This window comes from Maylandia zebra, linkage group LG9 (genome assembly GCF_041146795.1).
Source record: "Maylandia zebra isolate NMK-2024a linkage group LG9, Mzebra_GT3a, whole genome shotgun sequence".
Taxonomy (NCBI): Eukaryota; Metazoa; Chordata; class Actinopteri; order Cichliformes; family Cichlidae; genus Maylandia; species Maylandia zebra.
Genome location: NC_135175.1, coordinates 23,974,498 through 23,996,869, shown reverse-complemented (window position 1 = coordinate 23,996,869; position 22,372 = coordinate 23,974,498). Strand labels below are relative to the sequence as shown.

Here is a 22,372-nt window from a genome sequence, read left to right as displayed (position 1 = left end):
CACATATGACATCATTTTTGCTGCATCCATCTTTTATATACAGCCTATGTGGTGGCACCATACTCCTTTCACCAAATGCTATTAGCATAGAAAAAAAATGAATTCGGCTTTTTGGTCAGAAAAAAAGAAGCCAACGCAAAGTGCCTTAAACCTGCATTCTATGTGAAGGCCACCAGATGGCGATAGTTGTGATTGCAAAAAAAACATCCAGTCCTTTAGTATAGGTTTGTGGGAAAACGGCTCTTGACCCGTGGAACACTTTCCTCATGAGTTTATGGTCTCAGTCACTCATTTTGGATCATATTGAACTGAAAAAAAGTAAAAAAAAATCTTCGTTGTACTTCAGAATGCAAGACTGTTTGTGGTATGAAGCTACAGGCTCACTGGCTAATGACTACTTAATCTCAGCTTGGCAGCCTTTGAGCCCTCTGTTTCAGTCACATCTGCCTCTCCTCATTACATCTGGTTCCATGCTTATTATTTGGATAAAGGGGAACTAGCTCTAAAAAAGCAATTTTAATCTAACTACAGCTGCAACAATCAAGTAATGCACATAATAACATATCAGTCTTTGTGATCCAATATTTTTTTTTACTCTTCTTTAAATTAACCAAATTTTTATTTTCTTTGTTTTGTTTTTTATCACTGTTAAAATTCCTGTTAAAACTTTGCACTGTCACAGTATAAGACCCTCACTATGCACCTGTGGCACTTTTACTTTAACACTGTGGTTTATTTCTTTTAGACTGTACTGTTTTTACTCTTTATCGTGCTGCTGCAATACAATAATTTATTAAATAAATTAAAGATCATTGAAGTATCTATCATGTATATGATTCTGAAGTGAGCCATTAGACATGAGTAATTTTACTTTAACTACTTGTGCTGAGACATTTATCATATTTTACTATCTGTATTTGGGCTACATGCATGTTCTTTTGTTTTTGTTTTTGTATTCATTTCTGATAAAATAGTCTTATTTCCTCTGGCTTCCCTCTCTTTGTCCCCACCACCACCTCCTCCTCCACCACCCTGTGGCACCTCTACTTTGGTGCCAACACCTGTGAGCGGCCACATCAGGTTTATATTACAATAACAGCATCATTTTGTTGATTTAAACACCTCCCAGTAGCTATGACTGATTTCTCTCACTTGTTCAGTTCTGATCATCAAAGTTACTCTGAATTGACGCTTTTCAGTCGTGTTCATGCCGACTATCTGTTTGGATGCTTCTATTCATTTTCATCCCTTTGCGCTGTGAGGAGGCAGAGAGGTGTTGGCGTTGGATGAGGGCTCACGGAGCAGGAGCGCTCTCTCAGCTAGTGTAGGAAGGAGCGAACTGATGAGGGGGCTTTGTGATGCTGAAGGCTATAATATCCGACGACTCACATCATCACCATCATCTTGAACTCGCGAAAAACTACAGCCATTTTTCGCACAAGCTCCTCCTTTAACTCGACTCAAACTTGAAGAGCAGCATTAAACTCTTCAACACTACTATGTAAAAATGCGCTTTTGTCTCGGGCACAGCTGGAGCATCTGTACAACCCGAGAGGTTTTACCGAATATCCGCGTTTTTCAAATGGTGTGATGGTCGTCAACATTAGCCCAACCAACAGAGCAGAAACACCTCCGGACAAACACATGGACGCTCTGGAACATCCCATGTTACAAGTGAGTTAATTCATTTTAATTAAAGCTGACAGTTCCTGTTAAACTGACACTTTAAACCTTGGCACTGCACGCTGAGAGACGTCAAACAGCTCACCTGCTCTCAACCTGTCCGCTTCCTTTGCGCGTGCTGATGAGCGCAGGTGCCCTCATTAAAGTTTTGATTGAGGTTCGTAAGTCGCGAGGGCGAATCTTTATTTTTTGTTAATTTGTTTTTTGTTTTGGTTTGTTTTTACTTATTTGTGGGTCAGGTTTGCTATTTGGATATTCACGTTCAGGGACTGAAAATAGTTTGACATGTCGTATTAGTTTAATATCACGACGTTTTGAAGTAAGCTAGCCAGGCCGCTCGTCAAATTAACTCATATTTCCGGAAGTATTTCAATTGTAAAGCCAGTGGTAGAAATTACATATTTACGAGTGTAATGCAAAAAGAACTCTGTTCAAAGTACTGCTGTGTAAACGAAAGTAACTAAGTACTAGGTGCTTTAGCAGGTGTTTTGGCTGTTTTAGTGGCAGGTAAGCGGCATTTAAGTTTAAAGCTAGTGTAAAGTCTCAAAGAAAAAACATTGTAATGTCTAAAACATGTTAAAACGGGTTTTGTGTATTTCTGCAGGTAAAATAATGAAAAAATGATAATAAATTATATATAATTATATAATTGCTCTGTGGAGTAAAGTGAGTTTATTTAACACGTATAGTGATATCTCTGTTTGGTCCTGGGGTATTTGTCGAGGGGTCTCGACTGAGGGGGACAAAAAAAAGCAGATTTGAAATGAATTTCTTGCATTTCGTGCATTACTTTTCCAGGATGCCACTTTTGAAAAATAAGCTGTCTACCTACACGACTACCTAACCTCCTGAAACACGTCATAACATTACACCTTAAGTGAAAACACTCAAATCTGTAATAAGTAAGAAACAGTGGAAGTCAGTGCTTGGCTGACACTGGCTATAATACTGACTGAATGCTTTGGTATAAAAAATTATTTTATGCTGGAAATGACTCACCAACTCCACTCAACTACGCAATGAAATTCATCAGTGAAGACGGAGGCTGTAATGTTGGAAGCAGAACTGGTCACTCAGATAACTTAAAATTGCTCTATTGGCTTTCATAATCACAGATAATCTTTGTCAGAAACAACCTTTTTTGAGATCTCACCCTGTACTTGGAGTTTTCATAGAGAAAACATATTGATAATGAACTTGATCTAACTACAGTTGCTGCATTTGTTGCTAAACATTAATGACTTATGAGTCTCATATTATTTTCTGCTGAATGCATTTTTGCACATGAACTTAAAATCTGTTATGGGGAAAATGTATTAGTTTGCATGGTCTTGTGTATATTCTTTTAAGATTTAAGATTTTAAGATTCCTCATAAACAGTTTTATCCTGTCTTTTTTTGTTGTCTCAAGTCTCAAAGCAAAGGAGCTCGGAGAAAAGGTCGCTTTAAAGGCTCAGATGGAAGCACCTCGTCCGACACAACAACCAACAGCCTTGTTCGCCAGGTAAGGGTGGTGATTTGAATTTTTGCTGATCTCGCCTATCGGTGTCTTATTTTTGTCATCTCTAAACTATCTGTTGGTGCCTAAAGCCTAAAACCAAAATAGTTTTGTCTTTGAAAAGGTACAACAAAGATGTAGCTGACCACGATAAAAGAGTACCATGAAGTATAATTCAAGTTCCTGGCTGCAGTTACTTCCCGTTGGAATCTAACACTTGTGTGTTTGTATAAATGCCTGACAGTAAATGCAAACTGGTGTAAGAGCTCAGGCTCAGTCATCATCATCCATCAGCAATAAGATGTGCATTGCGATGAAAGCCCTCTGTAAACACTGCTGGGTACAGTATGTTAAATGGAAGCCTCTCATCTGATATGCATCTTCTGTGCACTGAGTGCACAGCGACACTGTGACCTGTTATAAAGCAGACCCTGTGAGGTACACACTCAGCGAGTCTGGTCTTTGTTGAGCAGACCTGCAAAGGGACAGTATGGGCTGAGTTAAGGATGAACACTCCTGCTTAAATGTTTCTGCCTTTTTTGGAGGAGGCACAGATCGCCTCGTCTTTGGCACGGCAGCAGCAGAGCGACGGGAAGCTGGAGGAGGTCAGATCAAAATTGCACCTCCTAGGCTGCTGTCTACTTCATCTCACAGCCACAGAGAAGTTCTCAATGAGGCGCTGCAGCTCAACCGAAGCTGCTCAGGGAGAAATTCCCTGATTTTTTTTTTTTTTTCTTCCACCACCCTTGGGAGCTAATGTCCATTCCCACAGTCTTCTCCCCCAAATGAGGAGTTCCCCTTCAGTCAGAGTCATCGGTTAGCTTTGCTGCGAACGACTGTCAGTCTGCATCGTCATGTTAGGGAAATGAGAGGGCATTTGAGTGAGAGACAGAAAAGAGATGGTGTGGAGCAGAGGAATTATGCTTTTTGGGAGTCAGACAGTCTCTTTCATGCAGAGCAAAAATATCTTCTTTGAGATATTTGCTGCAAGAGGCCCCCAGAAATAGCAGACCTTCCAGTAACTTCACCTCTGTTTAGATAACAGTGTAAATACTGTTATTCAGTTATGTTTTCATGACAGCATTTTGTTCTGACCTTATTTCTCTTTGCCTCATGCTCAGTCATACTTACAGATGTATGAGAGTGTACTCTCTAAGTAGCTATACTCACACCACCACTCACACTCATGATCTCAGTGCCTTTTAATCAGCCTGTCATTTGATGTTGTCTTCACTGTTATTATTTAAACATGCACAACTGGATTTAGGATTTGGAAACCATCTCTCGGCGGGAAACATAACAATCCAGTGCCCGTCTGAGGTGCTGAACCATCCTATATTTAAAATAAAATTACTCTGTCCTTTACTGAATAAGCCTCAGACATGATTTGCCCGCACATGTTAGAGCACAGAACTAAGAGTATAAAGATCTCCCTTAACTGGTTTACCTGATAATCTAGTTGTCAGTTCTATTCAAAAACATAGCAGATCTAATCATTTTTATTATATCAGGTTTTTGAGGTGGGACTTGTAGAGTAACTGTTGCTGTAATGAATGTATAAAAGCATGTAAGGGTGTCAAATAAGTGACTGTCTCCTCAATAAATTACATGATCTCTTGTATATTTTCTGCCTCTCACCCTCCTGTTTAACCTGTTGTTTTTGTGCTTCATAATCCTTTTATACATGTGGGCGTCTTAAGAACATCTCACCAGGGTCACGGTGTGATCAAGCCAACGCAGCTCCGAGCATCAATACAGTCTCGCAGTAACTCCATGCAAACACTCCTAAATGACAGAATTACTCATGCTCTTACAGATAGAGAGGGCAGAGGGCAGATGGGGAGTAGTTTGAGTAGAGAAAGGATGAGAGACATTCTCTGCGGTCATGGTCTGATGCCTGGGAGGGGGAAGTGTGGAGGAGGCTGGGAAGGATGGAGGCTCAGGCAAGACCAGACCGCTCAGCCGTGGGAGTAGCGAGGTCGGTGTTTGTGGAGCTCAGCTCTCCATTGAGAAGGAAGAAGGGCAGAACTGTCATAGATTTGTTAGCAAACTTTACCACCATCAGGTAGACGGTTTATTTTTATTCATGTGAAGGTGGGCTGCTGTGTAAGCAAACATGCGTCACTGAGTGCAGATTGTTTTGTTTGCTTTGTCCCATCTTTTTCTGCACATGTCGAGGGGTCAAAACTTCGAATAAATAGTGTTGAGATCAGGATCATACAGTGCACTTGGGCGCCCTGCATAGAGTTCCTTTAACTGCCCAGACATTTACATCAGCCCGAGATAGAAAAACAGATGGTTCAGCATCAAGTTGATGAAAGCTGATACATGTTTGTCCACCTCGGAGTTATTTTAGGGATCAGCTCCTTATTTTTAGAAAATATATGTGGTGAGACTCAAAGAAAAGGTAGATGTAACTGAGTGGAAATAGTAGCTGGTAAACTTAGATTAGCAAAAGTATAAATAACAACACAACATGTAAAATCTGTAAAAAAATATTTTAGAGAAAGGTCATGTGTATGACAATTTTTTTCTCTCTGAGAAGTTGTCAGACAACTAGCCAAGACTTCACCGGCGCTGGAGTCTGGGAGTTTTACATGGATGAATATGAATCCAGGGACTTCTGGGCTTATGTGCTAAGCTGACTGATTGTGTGTTTGTGAATGACTAAGCAGGTATAATAAACAGCCAGCTTCGACATCATGAATTTGCGAGCCTCTTGACAATAGAGAATTGAATGTAGTCATTTCTAAACTTACAACTGGCGTAAGTGTCCACTGTGAGTGATCGTCCATTTGTAAACTGGCACCGTGTTTAGAGTGTCTGCTTTTGCTTAATGCATCCTGGGAAATCAGCCAGTCCTCCGTGACCCTGAATAATAATAAACTTTCTTTATATAGCACTTCTCTAAAAACAGAGTTAACAAAGTACTTTAGAGAGGGTGAGAAACAAAATGCAGAACAAACAACAGGATTAAATACTAGCAGAGGGATGGCTTAAAAGTGAGTCTATAAAAGCTTGGCCCAGTTAGTGAATAAAACAAAAAGACACAGACCTTGCGAGGATACTTCTCGCAGGTTATTTCAGGTTTTACAAAAACATTACTCTTTTTCAAACAAGCCAGGAAAACTGTCAGATGAGTTTCAACTCAGGGTGTCAGTCTGCCCTTTGCCTCTTGGGTAAAGATTTGAAATGATTATAGATATAGGTTTCTTTGAATTCCTTTGACTTTATTGACTCCACTGAGTTGACTGGAGTGTAATCAGATGACAAATCTGCCTTACATCATGCTGATAGGCACATCGTTTTCGAGAATACAGTCATAAATGTAGAACTTTTAAGGCAATGAGATCTGAACTGCCAACCCACCTGTGTCCATCATAATGAAGAACAAACCTGCAAGTGCAACACACAAAGCTTTCTTGCCACTGTCTGAGCTACATCATTTTTATAGGCTGACACCACAAATTTACACCAAGGTAGCACAGAAATTTACATTGCATTATTTTTCCTCTCAGTATGGTAAATCACTGCCATCTATCTATCAGTACAACGCAAGGACTCATACATATTAAAAATGTTTTAATTGTTGATAAAGTTCATAGGATATTTACACTTTACACTTTAATCTACACTGTGAAATCACCCACTGGTTTGCAAAGACCCATTTTGAAGTGTTTTCACCATCGTCATTGTGGCGATATCGTATTCTCCTTGGCTATCAACTGATCAAACTCAAGCTGTTAGCTCATGAGCATATCCTCTATTTTTAAAATGTACAAAATAGACTTAATTTTTATTCAGCATGGCCCAAAACAAGCAACTGATCATATAAACTAGTCAGCAAAGAGTTTAGAGGTCAAATCTCAGAGCCGTTTTCCCATATGCTTATAGGAGAGGAAATGTTTTTACAGAGCTGTTGCCCCCTGTTGGCCTTTAAAGAGAATGCAGGTATAAGGTGCTTCTCTGCTGACTTGTTCAGTCTTCTCTGTTTGGCTAATTTATGTTCTACTACTGTTTAAAAGCACTGCTGCCATGTTGGATTGTGAAGTTGGGGATGGTGGGGCTAATACTGACTGGGTAAATCTGACATGAGCAGCTGAAAATTTCAACTCTGGATTTTTGACTTCCTGCTTCAAATGTGAGTGTGGTAGAAAAATGTTTACTGGATATAACCTCTTGGCTCCACTCTTGTTAGTTGCCAATTAAAATAAGATATTCAGTCTTTATGTCATTTGTTTTCAATAGAAATTCAATATTAGAGAAAGCAGACAGTTAAAAATTGAACAATAGATTCAATATAAGGAGCACCTGCTCAGGGGAGGATAATTTGCATGCGCCGGGTGAGGTGCTGAAATGATATACAGTGAAAAATGAGATTCAGTGTTTAGTAGTTGAGACTGTGATTTGCACAACTCACAGAGCATTATGTCATAATTAACCTACTGCTGCTTCCCACACTTGTTATGTTTATGTAAATGGTTGCACCAAGCTTCCCACTTCCCCTCTGTGTTGTCCGCCTCCTTCTGGCTCTTTCACCTCTCTATGATGTCTCCCACTCCCGTAACTTTCCACAGTATATTGGTACAGTTTGACCTGCTCTGTCTGTAGAGATGGATTTGCAGATGAAAGTCTGCATGAATGCATGTGGTGAACACATAAAAACCCATTCCCATTCACTCAGTGATTGCAACCATTTTCCTTCTCATCGTTCCCTTTATTATTATTTTAGTCAGTGGAGAAAAGGAATGACGCAAAGAGCTCGTTATGGTTCTGATCAAATCTGACAGCCCGTCTGTTTTCATGCCATGGATATGTTACATATGCACTGGTGGTATGGAGTGACTGCCATTGGAAATCTCAAAGATCAATTGTAGCATTAACCCTGCAGACCTTTTCTGAACTTTAAGCAACAAATGTCAAGATTTTTCCAGTAGTAAATATTTCTGGAGAACAGTATGTAATGTCTGGCTTCAGACTGCAGTAATGTTGGCCAGAGTAAAATACTGTACTTGAGTGAAAATCTGGAAACAAAAAAAGCAACCGTAAAGCACTACTGCTGCTCAGTCGGCTGTTGCAGCAGTGCCAGACTGCCATCTAGTGGACAAACACTGTTATTGGGGTTATTTAACTGAGTGGAAATACATGGATAGCCAAATATGGTTGCAAAACTGTAAGTGATGTAACAGTATGATTTTTATCTAATAATACTGACACTGAAGCCACAAATGTGGAATTTATTGTTCAGTCTGTTGTTTTTTTAATAAGTGACAAGCGAAGGAACAAAGAGAAAGGCGCACATTGTTATCACTACATCAAAGCATGCCCTGCTTTCACAGTTGACCTGAATCCTCCATGCATCCTCCCACTCCTCAGTCCTGCTGATAAATTAATTTGGCAGTGAGCTGATCCATTAACCACCTAGTGGCCAAGGTCACAGCCCAGTTATTACGAGTGATCATCATCCTCCACTCAAATAATATCTATCTAAATAGCAGGTACTGTATTAGATGAATCACGGATGAGAGAGAGAAAGATAAAAAGTTTTGCTGATCATGTTTCAACGACTGGAGACTGCAGGACATGACTGAAATTCATGAGAGTGCAAAATCCATCCTCAAAGTTGTGGTGTAAAACACAAGTGTCCATTCTCTTTTTTTGTGCTTTAATCATAAGATGGATTCATTTAATTAGCTCCTTCTTATGCCTTGAAAGCTTGCTCTTACTGCCCCTATGATTGATTGAGACTGTCTTCTGCATAGTGATGCAGATCCGGGGGGAAGAATAGACACATCTCTCACTGTTACATTACTTTCATGATCACAGTGAGTTCCTAGTACCTAACAGTGTGTGCATGTTAACTCATGTAAAAGCAGAAACGGGTGCAGATTCTTGGGTAAAGTACCTCAGGTATGACTGCGAAGATGCATCCAGAAAGGCTGTAATGAACCCAAATTAAACTGGGAGTACTTCAATGTGGAGACCTGTTTCCCTGCAGTATTATCCATGACATCAGCAGCTGAGCGATTATTACCATTGAAGGGTGACAGCCTCTGACAGGCTAACTGATAGACATGATTCCCCTCTCACTGTAAGGTGCACAGCTCTGTGTTTATAATTGTGCCTTTCCATCACCGCAGACACATGTCAGCCTGTGAAATATTGGCAGTAAACTAAAAAGGCTTCAACGATAATAAAAGATCACGGAAGGTTTATGTTGTCAGACTTGAGGAGATGAATAGATACGTGTATATTATCACTGATGAGCACAAAGTTTCACAACAGGCCACACAGCATCAGTCCAGGGTGCAGGGTTATTGTGTAGAGAAATACTCTTTCTAATAACGTTTTAATATAACACTAATAGACATAGATTATGGCACAAATACACAAAGGTCCTCTCAAGGTGCTGTATATTGTAGGGTAAACTCCCCACCTCAGATAACGCCCTGTGAGCAAGCACTTTGTGACCGTGGGAAAGAAAAAGTCATTAAACAGGAAGCAAACCTCTGGCAGAGCTAGGCTCAGAGAGGGCCAGACATCGGCTCTGTCTAGTTGGGGTTTGAGGGGAAAGAGAAAATAAGAAAGAGAGGATATTCATGAAAACAGATTACTGAACCGTTTAGAAAAAGCCCCTGTTGACTGAATGCTCACTGATTATATTATAATGTGTTTTGTTTGTTCACACGGCACAAAATTGGCTGAATTTAAAAAAACAGAGTGAGGCAAGATAATTAAAGTCTTACTAAGCATGCAGATCTGAGATTACTGACATTTTCATTTAATTCTCCATGCTTGTGAGCGTATTACAGAAGACGTTGAAGCGATTATTTCATTAAAAAATTCCTCGCATTAACATGCACTTTCTTTAGGATCTAAAACTCTCCCTCAAATATCCCAAAATTAAAACTTGTTATGTTGACGTGCATTTGCTTTTTTACATTTCTCATCAATAAAATTTCAGCAAAAAAAAAAAAAAAATTGACCTGGCTCTCATTTTAGCCCCATCTGTCTTTAGGTAAATCTTTTAAAACCTCAGTTAAAGCCAATGTGTTGGAGAATAAATTATGATACTTGACCTAATGCTTGATATTTTTATTTTCGTAAGTAGTAGGCGCCTGGGAAATCACTTGTGATTCATGGAGACAGAAAACTGGGTTTGTTTTTATCTTGACGCAGCACTTTGTGACAGCAGAAATCATGTTGTTATTCTACTGACAAACTGCAGCCTGTCCCACCTCAGCCTGAGAGTAAGTGATGATGTCTTCAACATCAGAATCAGCTCTGCACAATATAAGAATGGAGCAAACTAAAAAAGTTGAAGGTAGGTGACAATGGGGGAGGGATGCTTAAGCTCGGTTTATACATGTGCTCAGTGCTGTCCTTTATTATTAGCACGAAAGAAAAGCTCATTTGTTTTAGAATCTGTTTGGCTCCTCACTTTTTAATAATCTGCTGATGCAAAAGCAAAGGCTTCCCGTTTAAAATAAAATGAAATTATGTATTTTGGCTGAAATTAGTGTTGCTTTTATTGGCTTTATTAGCTCCAGTTGTAAATCTGTATTTTCAGGGAATCTTTGCTGTCAGTGCTCATAAAACTATATTTGCTACACCATTTTCAAAATACATTACTTTGATGATTTAATTGAAATCACTGCTGGAAAGGTTCAAAGTTAAAATCTATGTATCCAGCTGGCTTTGCAAGTAGAGATGCAAAAGCACATCCACAGTCATGCTGTATAATTGAATATTACCCGTGACCCACCCCTCTCTACCACAGTTGTCCTGTGGCATGAAGCGGGTATGTGCATTTATGGCTGACACAGCATTTGTGATGGAGTAGTGAGGCCGGATGTCCTTCTGGACTCAATCACCTGAACACAGTGGGAAAGGATAATAGTGGAGAGGAGGTGTGAGATGAGACGGGAGGGGAAAGAAACAAACACACCAGCTCTGCAGTCACACAAAGCACTGAACTGTGCGAGTGACTTCCCCCTGCACCACAGGCAGCGTTGTGCTGTTCCTCCGCTCGCAGCATGAGACACACACTGTTTCTGTTACATTAAAAGCACAGTGCAGTCTCTTCAGCAACCAGTAGCTGTCTCAGTGCCTGTCCTCACACAGAGAAAGTAAGAAGGGTAATCCAGTGCAAATGAGGACTGAGTCATGGCACAAGAAGAAATAAAGAAAAGGAGTGGAGCATAAAAAGTCAAGATAGCCACAGTGTGTGTGTCAAGCTTTTAAAAGCCGACTGAACCCTGGATGAATGAAGGAGGGGCAGGGAATATAGAGGATGTGTCGTCTATTAGGAAGCAAGGGACAGCGGTCAGTAAAGGACACTCAGAACTCCACCTCCTCCCTGTGCCAAGAAGGAACTTACGCGTGGTAATGAGTGGGTCTAAATCCACTAGCAGCTGAACCAGTGTGCCAGCCTGCAACTGTACGTCTCTGCCACAGCACAGCAGCGCTGCAGAGGATTTGGCAGCACAGAGGCTCTGCCAGAGCGTGCACAGATTTTGGGGTGGGGTAAACTCAGATGGACACTCTGCTGCAACAGTCTGGAGATGGGTAGAAGAGGAGGAAGAAGAGCAAGGAGTATTTGAATCGGACTTTTGAATCTCCAGAGTTTCTGAGTAAGGGGGCAGATAAGGTGCACACGTGAGGAGGGGTGGACAGAAGTAGGGGGCAGGTGTGGATACGACAGCCCTCTGCTAACTCTTCCATCAAGGATCCCTGCTGTCCTCGTTATCTGCTTTGCACCTTTTGGTGGTCCACAACCCTGTGGGCCAAGTCTGAAGGCATGGACCGAGGCTGAGTAGATGCTGCTGCCTGACAGGGAGTCTGTGAGACGGCCGTCAGTTCCTCCCCTCCCTGGTCCCCTTCATGCCGTGCTGTGGTCTGGGCCATCGCCGGAGAGCAGAGCTTCCATATGTGAGTTTGTGGCTTTGATGCTGATTTATCACACAGGATAGACTACATGTGATAGTGAGAGAATGAGAGGCGATGAAGCCTACAGTTGCCAGCATATGTGCAAAGACTAATTGTTTCAGGATGAATAATTCAGAGGTTATTTGGCAGGTGTTTCCATGCATGCACAACTTTACTGAAAATGTCAACGCTGCTTGAAAGCACCAGTCTGAAGAGTCAGTGGATGCCTGCCAGCTTTTTCCCTCGATGTTGATCACTGTTGTCTGCTGCTGTAGATCTCTATCCAGAAACAATCCTGAGTGCTGCAGGATTTAACTGAAATATTTCAGTTGCCTGAACTGACCTGACAGTTTTCTGCAGAGCTCTGTTTTCACTCTGCATGCTGCCAGACATGATAAATGTTTTATTCCATATTTATTCCAGGGTTTGGAGAGAGAGCTGTGAGGTGGTAATGTTTTTGAATGCTGTGGGTTCACAATGCAGGCACATGCTCTGTTGACAGTTTGACTTTATTGGGTTTTGCTTGTATTTCTTGCGTCTTTTATGTGCTAGTGTCTGCAATCAGAAGCTCATTACAACGAGTCTACTGTGGCTGTTCAGCTTAATGAAATGCAGTGAGAGGAAAATGTGGGTGTTTTTCTTCTAATAGCTATGACTCCGAGATGGAAAATTTGATGACACATGCATTTATTTCTCTACTGTCCTGTGCATTCTTAATTTTGTCAGTCAGCCTCAGTGGGTTTTTGTGCACTCCTTTATGTACAGCACAAAGAAAGGGAATGTCTTCTGCTTTTTGCAGCCTCCAGTGTTCGTCAATAGAGCAATGTAAAAATGAATCATGTTTTCCCTCTTCCACAATTCCCCAGTACTGCAGAAAAAGACAAGCATTGCATTTTGCCACTAGATGGCCACATTTCACTTTTGAGTCTTCCACTCAAATACATACTGTACATGCAGATCTGTCTTTTATGCACAGAGAGAAAATGCCTCACCGCTATTAAAGCCCAAAGATAAAGTTTTCATGAGGTAGACTTTTTTATATAATTATCTAAAATGAGTTATGAAGTCATCCACAGATCTGAGATGGTAACTTGTTCGCCTCTGGGACAAAATGTCCTGAGCACAAAAAAAAATGTCAGAATGACGAAAACTGTGACATCTAAGCACATAAAAGTCTTAACGGCAGTGTGAAGTCATCCTTGATTTTTTTTTTACAAGAGTAAATATTCAATCTTCAGACAGCAACAGTCAACTATACCCATGTGTTAATCAAAAATGGCATTTTTGAAGATTTGCTTCTTTGTGTCATGTGAAAGTAAACTTCATATGTGGGTTTCCAAATGTTGGGCAGGCAAGGTTTACACTTTTTAGACAATGAGTAATACATTTATTGGAAAAAAATTATACACAATTACATAATTGTTTGTTTTATCCCAATTTAGCATGAAAGTAAACCTGAAGTTTCATGTGAACACGGGCTGCCAGAGCAGGTGTAAGATTGTGGCGGTGAAATATATAATAATAGTACACTAAATGTTACAGACTTGACTTAAACTGAGACAACAAAAACATGTTTCAGTAGAATATTTAAAAATATTTTTTTACTTTAAATTTGTGCTTAATTTAAAATGTCCAAAAGAAAAGAGAAACCTGTATCAGTGCTCTAAAGGAAATCTTCATGAGTACATAAATAAATTAGTATCACCCAGTTGTTCCAAAAAAGAACTCATGGGTTCATAATTCATTATGTGATACTTTGAGCAGCAAGTAATACACCAGTTGTGTCTTCTAAATTCAGCCAGAAGCAGCCTTCTCTCATTCAGAGAGCTCTTTGAAAAGGGTCCAAGGCATTTGGGCCCATTATGATTATTATTGTCTGTCTTGAAATGCTTCTGAACTGGAACAACAACGTTATCGCAGATATTATAGAGAAGGAAAAAATGCCAGTGTGCTCCTGTGCACATTGCTCTAGTTTGGTTACGCAGTCTGGTTTTGTGTGACATGCGCTGCAGTAGGCTGGATCAACATTTACTGTACAACTGAGTAAGCTTTAATTTAACTGATGAGTGGATTAGTGTAGGACCAGCTGTGGAAACGCCACACCGGAGCATCTAAGCCCCATGTGTGAGGTGTTTGCATGAAAACAAACCATTCGCTGTGGTGGAGTATCACTGGCAGCATGTGTTTGTGTTTAATGACTGTGCATAAAGTAAGCATGGGGAAATTAATATAATGAGTAGAGTTTTTGGCAGAGGGCGGTGCAGCGCTTAACTTTAGTGGACCCTAGCTGCCGTGACACGCCACTCTTTCTATGACACTCCTCTCACATGTTTCCAATATGGAGCACCAAACCGCCGTTTTACGTCTGAAATGGGGCGGAACACAATTCTGCTCTCGATGGAATGTGGAGCACGGAGACCTGGCCGGATGGGACTCCGTCTGACAGAATGAATAGCCAGCCTCAGACACTCCTCACGGAAACTCAGTTAATTGAAGACAGCAGGGCCTACTCCATTCCACCTTTTGTTTTCTAGGCCTTCTTGCTTGCATGATGCAGAACCAGTAGCTAGTGACATCTGAGGAAACCAACCTGAGTTCTTTTCCTGCAGTAGAAATTCTGATAAACTCTTTAAAGGTACATGTGAAACAACGTAGCACAGTTTCTTTTCTATAGTCAGTGTATCGTGAGGCGCATCCAGGTGTGTTTCGAGATCGGGATTTGGTGGGAATATTAATGCATTATTCATCTGCCAAAAAAAGTTATCAATTAATTTGCTGTATCTTAGTTTGTATCTACTCACTCCCCAGCCATCAGGATAACAAAGAGAAAACAGATCACTTTTTCATGTGGAGAAAAAACAAAACTACCTACTGTATCAGGACAGATAATCTGACAGTATAACAGATAACATAAAAGATGGGCATAGCCTTTATGACCACCTCTGTGTTTTGACGCCAGATGTGACAACCAAGTGCTTGATCTGAAACTGCCTACTTACTGGCTAATGATTTTGGATTAACAAGTTATTAGCCGGTTAGCATGTCTTGAATTATCCTCCTTTGTGAAATCTTAAAATTACCATAATTTACAAAAAGGACTTCATGTTCTACTTGACAAGATTTAAAACTAGCAATTGAGCACATAAGGTCATCAGAAAAGTCTTTGCTGAGGTAACGGAGAGAGGAAGAAAGGAAGCTGTCAAGTCGCCCCCTGGTGTAATTTATAAAGAATGCAGGTTTAAGACACTTGTGCGTTTTTCGACCTGGATGCAACATCCATCTGGAAGACCATTTGATGGATTATGTGAATGTATAAGGAGGCAAGGTATGCTAGCAGAGGGGTGATACAACTCACAACTAGACTGTTTAAACGTGCCTTTGTCTGATGCTATAGTAAGAAGTGACCACATGTCAGATGACATAGAGGCTGTTTTGTGCCTGGACACAAAATATACACAGTGGACACTGACCTAATTGTTATTGACAGCTCTCTGAGGCTATGCAGCAGTGCTGTGAGCTACCTGCTAACTTTAGCATGGTACCAAGTTAACAGAAACACTGCTAATGTGGTGTGGTTTTTGATACTCCATCCATCCATCCATCTTCATCCGCTTTATCCGGGGCCGGGTCGCGGGGGCAGCAGCCTAAGCAAAGAGGCCCAGACCTCCCTCTCCCCAGCCACCTCCTCCAGCTTATCCGGGGGAATACCAGGGCGTTCCCAGGCCAGCCGAGAGATATAATCTCTCCAGCGTGTCCTGGGTCTGCCCCGGGGCCTCCTCCCGGTGGGACATGCCTGGAACACCTCACCCAGGAGGCGCCCAGGGGGCATCCTTGTCAGATGCCCGAACCACCTCAGCTGGCTCCTTTCGATGTGGAGCAGCAGCTGCTCTACTCTGAGCCCCTCCCGGATGGCCGAACTTCTCACCCTATCTCTAAGGGAGAGGCCAGCCACCCTTCGGAGGAAGCTCATTTCTGCCGCTTGTATCCGCGATCTCGTTCTTTCGGTCACTACCCACAGCTCGTGGCCATAGGTGAGGGTAGGGACGTAGATCGACCGGTAAATTGAGAGCTTCGCTTTTACACTCAGCTCCCTCTTCACCACGACGGACCGGTGCAGCGTCCACATTACTGCAGCTGCAGCCCCAATCCGTCTGTCGATCTCCGGCTCCCTTCTCCCATCACTCGCGAACAAGACCCTGAGATACTTGAACTCCTCCACTTGGGGCAGGAACTCATCCCCGACCCGGAGTGCGCACTCCACCCTTTTCCGGCTGAGAACCATGGCCTCAGATTTGGAGGTTTGGAGGTGCTGATCCTTTTTAAGTTTTTGATACTTAATGACTTAAATGGCCATATTAGTACCATCATGTTATTATTTGATTTGGGCACAAAACACAAATGGCTGACGTGGTTGTCATGTGATACATTATACTGTCATAAGACAGATGTTTGGACGTAAATAACAAAATGGTAATGAAAATTCATCCTGCTGGGACTTGTCTGCCGTTCATAAAATAGTCCTTGAGAGATTTAAAAGAAAACAAACATGGACCTCACGGTGGGAAAAGAGGAAACATCAGGGATCATAAATTTCAGGAGTAGCCATGTTTTTAACATTTTGTCTTGGCTTATTCAAGAGATGTAGCTATGTAGCAGGTAAGTAAAAACTTTGAGCTGTTAGGTGGACTAAAGAAACCAGACAGAGAATGAGAAAATACTGGAATATTCTCAGACAAAGATATTTTTTTCCCAAAAACAATTGAGTTTGTGTGTTCTTGTGGTGAGTGAGCCGAGCTCCCATAACAAAAGGGTGACCTGGAATTCCCAGTTTTCCAGGCACCGGGATGGACGCCCAGATAGGAGTCCCGAGCCAGCGCAGACTAAATTGGAGCAGGGTTTCCTTGGCAGCAATTATGCGTTTTTTCACTTATCCAGAGAATATGGAAATGTCCAGGAACTGAGCCGTTAATTGGCCACAGAGGCTCTGAAGAATGTCTTGGATTTAGGTGGATTTTTTTTTTACTGTGTTTACGTCACAGCTGGACTGGAAAGTGTGATCTATACACTATCTGTGGAAGCCTATGAAGAGTATAGCTCCAGCCCGGAAACACTGATGTCAGTGACACAGTGCGCATTGACCCCGTTTAAGTTACGGCTGGCAGTCTGAGTTTTAAAACTCTCAGTGGTCTGGAAATAGTGAGGTCATGGGTAAGGAGATGCTTCTCCCATCCTACAAAATGTACTGATTCCTCATTAATCTTCCTAATATGTCTACAATAAATCATTACTGTCACAACCTGGCTCAAAAGTATGTGACGAGAGGGAGGCCAACTAGGGTCTTAGATGACGCCAAATGTGTAATTAGAGAAATTAAGAAACAATACAATAGGGCATATCTGTCAACGGGTCAGTACCTTTGTAGTGTCAGTGATGAATGAGTGTGAATATAAAAGATCAAAGAATAAACGGGGCTGTCAGTCAGCCAACCAGGTTAAGGTCTGCTTTATATTCTCCTGAGCTCAGCCCATTCAGGTGTGTTGCATCAGGAAACTCATGCAGCTTATTCACTGTGTGTAGGGCATCGATCAACTAGGATGTAGCAAAATGCTGCACACTGTTTTCAGGTTTGATTCCTCTGTTCAGCTCCACGGATCAGTTTCCTGGAAGAACTGAAAGACAGAGCCAACAAGGAAAGGACAGCAAAGCATGCATCCAGCATGAGGCCATCAAACTGCAAGCTGGGCTTGTTTGTCTGCTTGCCTTATTCAAGTCACTGTGATATTTTAAGAACTGCATGCAGACAAATACTGCATGACTATAAGATCTGTGGTTCTGGCTTGTAAAAAGGCCACATAAAAAAGTTGTGGGGAAAATCCTGAGGAAAGCAGGAAGACCTGTACCAAATTTCATGCCAATACCTCCAGTAAGAGCCTGGCAATCAGTGCATATAAAACTTAACCTCATTATGATAAAGTGTCGAAATTATACTGGGAAAGTTTTGAAATATGGTTTCTGAGAGTCTCAGAAACACAACTTCTTTGCCTGTTTGCTGCTTTCTAACCAATTGAGATGAATGCATATGAAATAATTTAGTGTTCATTGCCAAACTTAAAAGAGACCTGTAAATGTGAGGACTTTGCAGGCACTGCAGTATATTTAAGTGCATAGTGTGTTACCAGTGTAGTCCAAGTTGACTTCAGATAATCAACAAGCTCCTCTGTCTATAATTTAGTCCCTGACGTCCTCTGACAGCTCTTTGGTCTCACTAATGGTGGTGAAGAGGCTGAAATGGAACAAACTAACTCTGTGGACAGGTGGGCCTTAGACACTTCAGGTCAGGAGTCTGTAACTGATTGGCTGTCAATAGGCGGGAGCCAAATTTATGGCTAAACTGTATCGGATCAAATACTTATTTCAATCAATGCCAAGAAAAATGACTTTTACTCCTTATGTAATGTGTTTTTCTGGATATTCTTTCTTTCTGCATTAAAATAAAACTACCATAAAAATGAGTGACTGTTCATTTCTTTGGAAGTGAGCAATTTTACAAATTCAGCAGGGGATCAGATATATTTCCCCCACTGCCTTCACTTAATCTCTTATCTTTACTTTTCAGTTTGCTTCTAACATACCTTGTGATGACTGTACTTTATGTAATTTTCTTCTACTAACAGCCCACAGATATTATGAAATCATGCACATCGTGCTGACACAAGAGTGCTAGCAGAGTCGTTTGCTCAGCTCACACCCATTAAATTGGCACCTCTGATAGAAAGGGCACCCAGGCCAAACTGAGCATCACTTAAAACAGGAGCAGATGTTCTTTGAGGCCAATTAACAGGAGAGAGATGCAGACAACCTTGTGCACCAGAGGAGGGCTGCTGGCCCATATGGATACTAGAGACAGTTAATTAGAGTGGCAGATGTTAAAAATGGACCAGGAGCCGAGTAAAGCAAGAGTTTTCACTATATGTTTGTAATTTTGTGGTTTGCATTGATTATTTTAATGAGCTGGTCTCACCGGTAGCCAAGATTTTCCACATTAAAGTAACAAGATAGTAGAAGTAAAAATTTAAAAAGATGGCCTCAGATATTACGTGAAGTGTTCATGTATAGAGCTGCTATGATTAGTCAATTAATTGCTCTGTCAATCAAAGGAAAGTTTACTGACGTGTTTGTTTGCCAAGTATCCTTCAGCTACAACCTCTCGCAGGTAACAGGGTTTCTTTTTAGCCACAAAAGATTGTGGCAGAGAAATCAAGTAAAAAAAAATTAAAAGTTTCCATCAAGCTATAACTGAAGAAAGAGCACATCTCAGATAAATTTTGAAGACTGTTAATAAAAGACTCACACAACACCCTTCCCTTATAAAAGCTGCAAGCTGTTTTGGCACCTTTTTAAATTCCTTTTCAAACACTAGTTGTTCTGCTTGTTTATGTGCGGTCTGTAGACTTTTCTGCCACTGCTGATCCAGAGATCCGCCGCTGCTCTGTGGCTCAATTTCACCCAAATGCAGCCACTCAAATCAGCACTTACAGCCTCAGAACTCTTCACTGATCTTTTATGAGTAGTCCGGATCAACTTGAACAAACAGACTGCAAGAAGTGTGGAGAGGAGATGTTGGTGAGATTTTGCAGAGGAAGCTACAAAAGTCAGCATTTAGAGGCTTGATCAGAGAGCAGTGGAGCCACTTACTTAAGAGATTAAATGGAGAGTCACCGAGCATTTTCTTACTGTCTGTCATGCTATTTATCTCTTAGCAAAGTGGTACCATGACAACAGGTGCCAGCTGGGTGAGAAGATGTACTCCAGAGATTGAGGGAGAGATGGAGGATGCTAGAGAGCAAGGAAGGAGACTGGCTCTAGGTAGGTGGCAAAGAGCAGGGATGAAACAAATAAAAGCACGATAATAAAAGGAGAGGTACCTACAGCAGATGAAGATGAGGTCAGTCACTTTAAGTTTTGCTCCAGTGCTCCCGCTTATTTCCTGCCTGATATCTGTACATGCCAGTGACCTGCCAGTCAGGGCTCTCCTCCAAAGACTCAGTATGTTCATCCTAATACTTCTATAAGCTCACCCTGGGGAGCTGGCCACAAAGATCTGATTGGGCGCGTGCTGTGGCTCAGCAGGGCGGGGTTAAACCTGCTGGGATGTTTCATATTCATACTCTGCTCAAATACATAATCAGTCCATCAGGTCACTGTGTGCTGTGAGGAGGAAAACACTTTTGAGTTTTGCTGGATATTTCTGGACTTTTCTAGTTTTGTAACGTAGCCTGAAAAAAAAAACTTGAAAACTCTGCGCGTGGCGTGCTCTGATCCGCTGACAGATGCTGGATTCAGTCAGAGCAAGCGTTTCGGGCTCGCGGGTTTGCAGGGCACATGATGACCAATGGCTGAGCGCGACGTGCCCCCGGCCATCACCCCTGATCCCGCACAGACCTCCCCACGCAACAGGCTGCGGGGCTAAAATCTGCTGAGGAGGGGGCTCCTCTCGCCACGTTACTGGCCTTCCTCTCGTTGCCATGATCAAACAAACCAAGAATAAAAATGTCTCATGGGTAAGTGAGGTGTGCTCCTGTAGAGTGAGTGTGCTCCTCTTCTCTTGAAGTGCTCTGTCATGTGTGTTTTTACTCTGTATTCTGTGGCATTTGCAAAACATCTGAAAGCAATGTAACATTTTGCATCACTATTGATATGATTTTGTGGTTTAACAGATTATGCAGAGGCTATTACAGTGTGTTTTCATTGATTTTTTTTATGCTGCTGTACTCAGTGGCTATTCCAAACTGAGGCTTAGAGATTTAGGTATTATATAACTACAAGCTACTACATACCCACTTTATGAAATCTGGTTATCAGTCTGCCAACTCTGCCTCTGCCAGGAAGTACGCCAGATGTTGATGGGTTGAATTTCTAGTTGATGGCAGTTCAAGTTGAACTCTCCATGAAAGGTGCATTGTTCTTGTTTTTTTTTTTAAAAATAAAACAGCAGATAAACTGGCACCTTTTGTTAAGATGTCATAGTTTGTTTGTTTTTTCTAATGTGTGTGAGTTTGATATCTGAGTCTTTGCCAGTGCAGACGGATCAGGGCAGATTAGAATGAGAGTGGCTTTGCGAGGATGAAATCAGCTACTTGGGAAAACGGGGGTGGGGCAGGGAGGAGAGAGTTGGGGACGGAGGTATGTTTACTATCAAATCTACTTTCTTTCTGTCTGTGGACATTTTTCTCTTTCTCATTCTGCAGACATACGACCTGCCAGAAACTCACACAGCCTCCTTTTACACATTTTATGATCCCTCTTGCTGCTGAAGTTCTTGTAAGTCAGGTGCAAGTGACACCATAATAGTGCAAGGAGCCCGGGGCTTATTTCTCCTTATACACCATATGTTGAGCTTTCCTAAACAAGCGTTCATGTTTTACCCTGTGAATGTTTTGCATTTCTGTCCAGTATATCGTACATGTGCACATGTGCATGAATCGAAATGTGCTTATGTGTTTTCCTCCGGAGGGAAACGCTGCTCTACTTTCCCTCAACCTACCCATATGGCAAATATGTCATGCTGCTGCTTTCTACAGCCCAGCTCTCTGTCCTCACTCTGACTGAGCCTGATTTCTTCTACACAAACAGAGCTGGAAAGTTGATTACTTTAAAACACTTTAAAGTCTGCTGAACTAGTAAAGAGGCTAGTAAGGAGAAAAGACATGCACTTAAGCATTGTCTTTGTTTAGTTTGTGTTTTTATGGCTGATGATATCAAAGGGATAGTTCACCCTAAAATCCAGTTTACATATTTTTCCACTTGGCAGTAGTGCTGTTAGCTGTTTCTATCTACATAATTTTGGTATAAATCGTCCAGTTTTGAAAATATCTGCTCTTAAATTGGTTACCTCTCTTACATATAATTGAATTGCAGTGTCTTTCAAGAAATCAAGACACAGTTAGTTTAAAAACAACAACAAGAAACATGGCCAGTAGGAACTATTTTTGTTCTGCAGAGCTTCCCACCATCCATATCTGTAATAAGAGGCTCATGTTGGTGGAAGTTTGACAGGCTATAAACATTAATTGTGTCCTACCTCAGTTGAGCTAACTATGGGTTTGTGTGTGTGTGTAGACAAAAGAAAGAATGTGTGATTTCTGTATTGGGCTTGTAGTTACCAAAGAAAAACTCTTGCAAATGAAAAGTGCTTTATCTTTTGACAATTAATTATTTCACCACATTTCATGGAAGTCGGCTACAAGAATTTAAGAGTTCCTGC

General features: G+C 41.4%; 1 protein-coding gene across 6 annotated transcripts in view; it reads left to right on the top strand.

Annotated features, from left to right (window-relative positions):
• Positions 1-1,237: 1,237 nt before the first annotated feature.
• The window catches only part of cacnb2a (calcium channel, voltage-dependent, beta 2a), a 72,345-nt gene continuing 51,210 nt past the window's right edge, over positions 1,238-22,372 (top strand). The window contains exons 1-2 of one of the 6 annotated variants that reach the window (XM_012917978.5): positions 1,238-1,674; positions 3,094-3,186. In XM_012917978.5, coding sequence (XP_012773432.1) covers positions 1,591-1,674; positions 3,094-3,186 — 177 coding nt within the window. In that variant the 5' untranslated portion in view covers positions 1,238-1,590. Of the gene's footprint in view, positions 1,675-1,711; positions 1,841-3,093; positions 3,187-11,401; positions 12,112-20,323; positions 20,670-22,372 lie in introns of those variants that run through there. The other 5 variants (XM_004546854.3, XM_004546856.3, XM_076888199.1 and 2 more) reach the window with 5 other exon arrangements.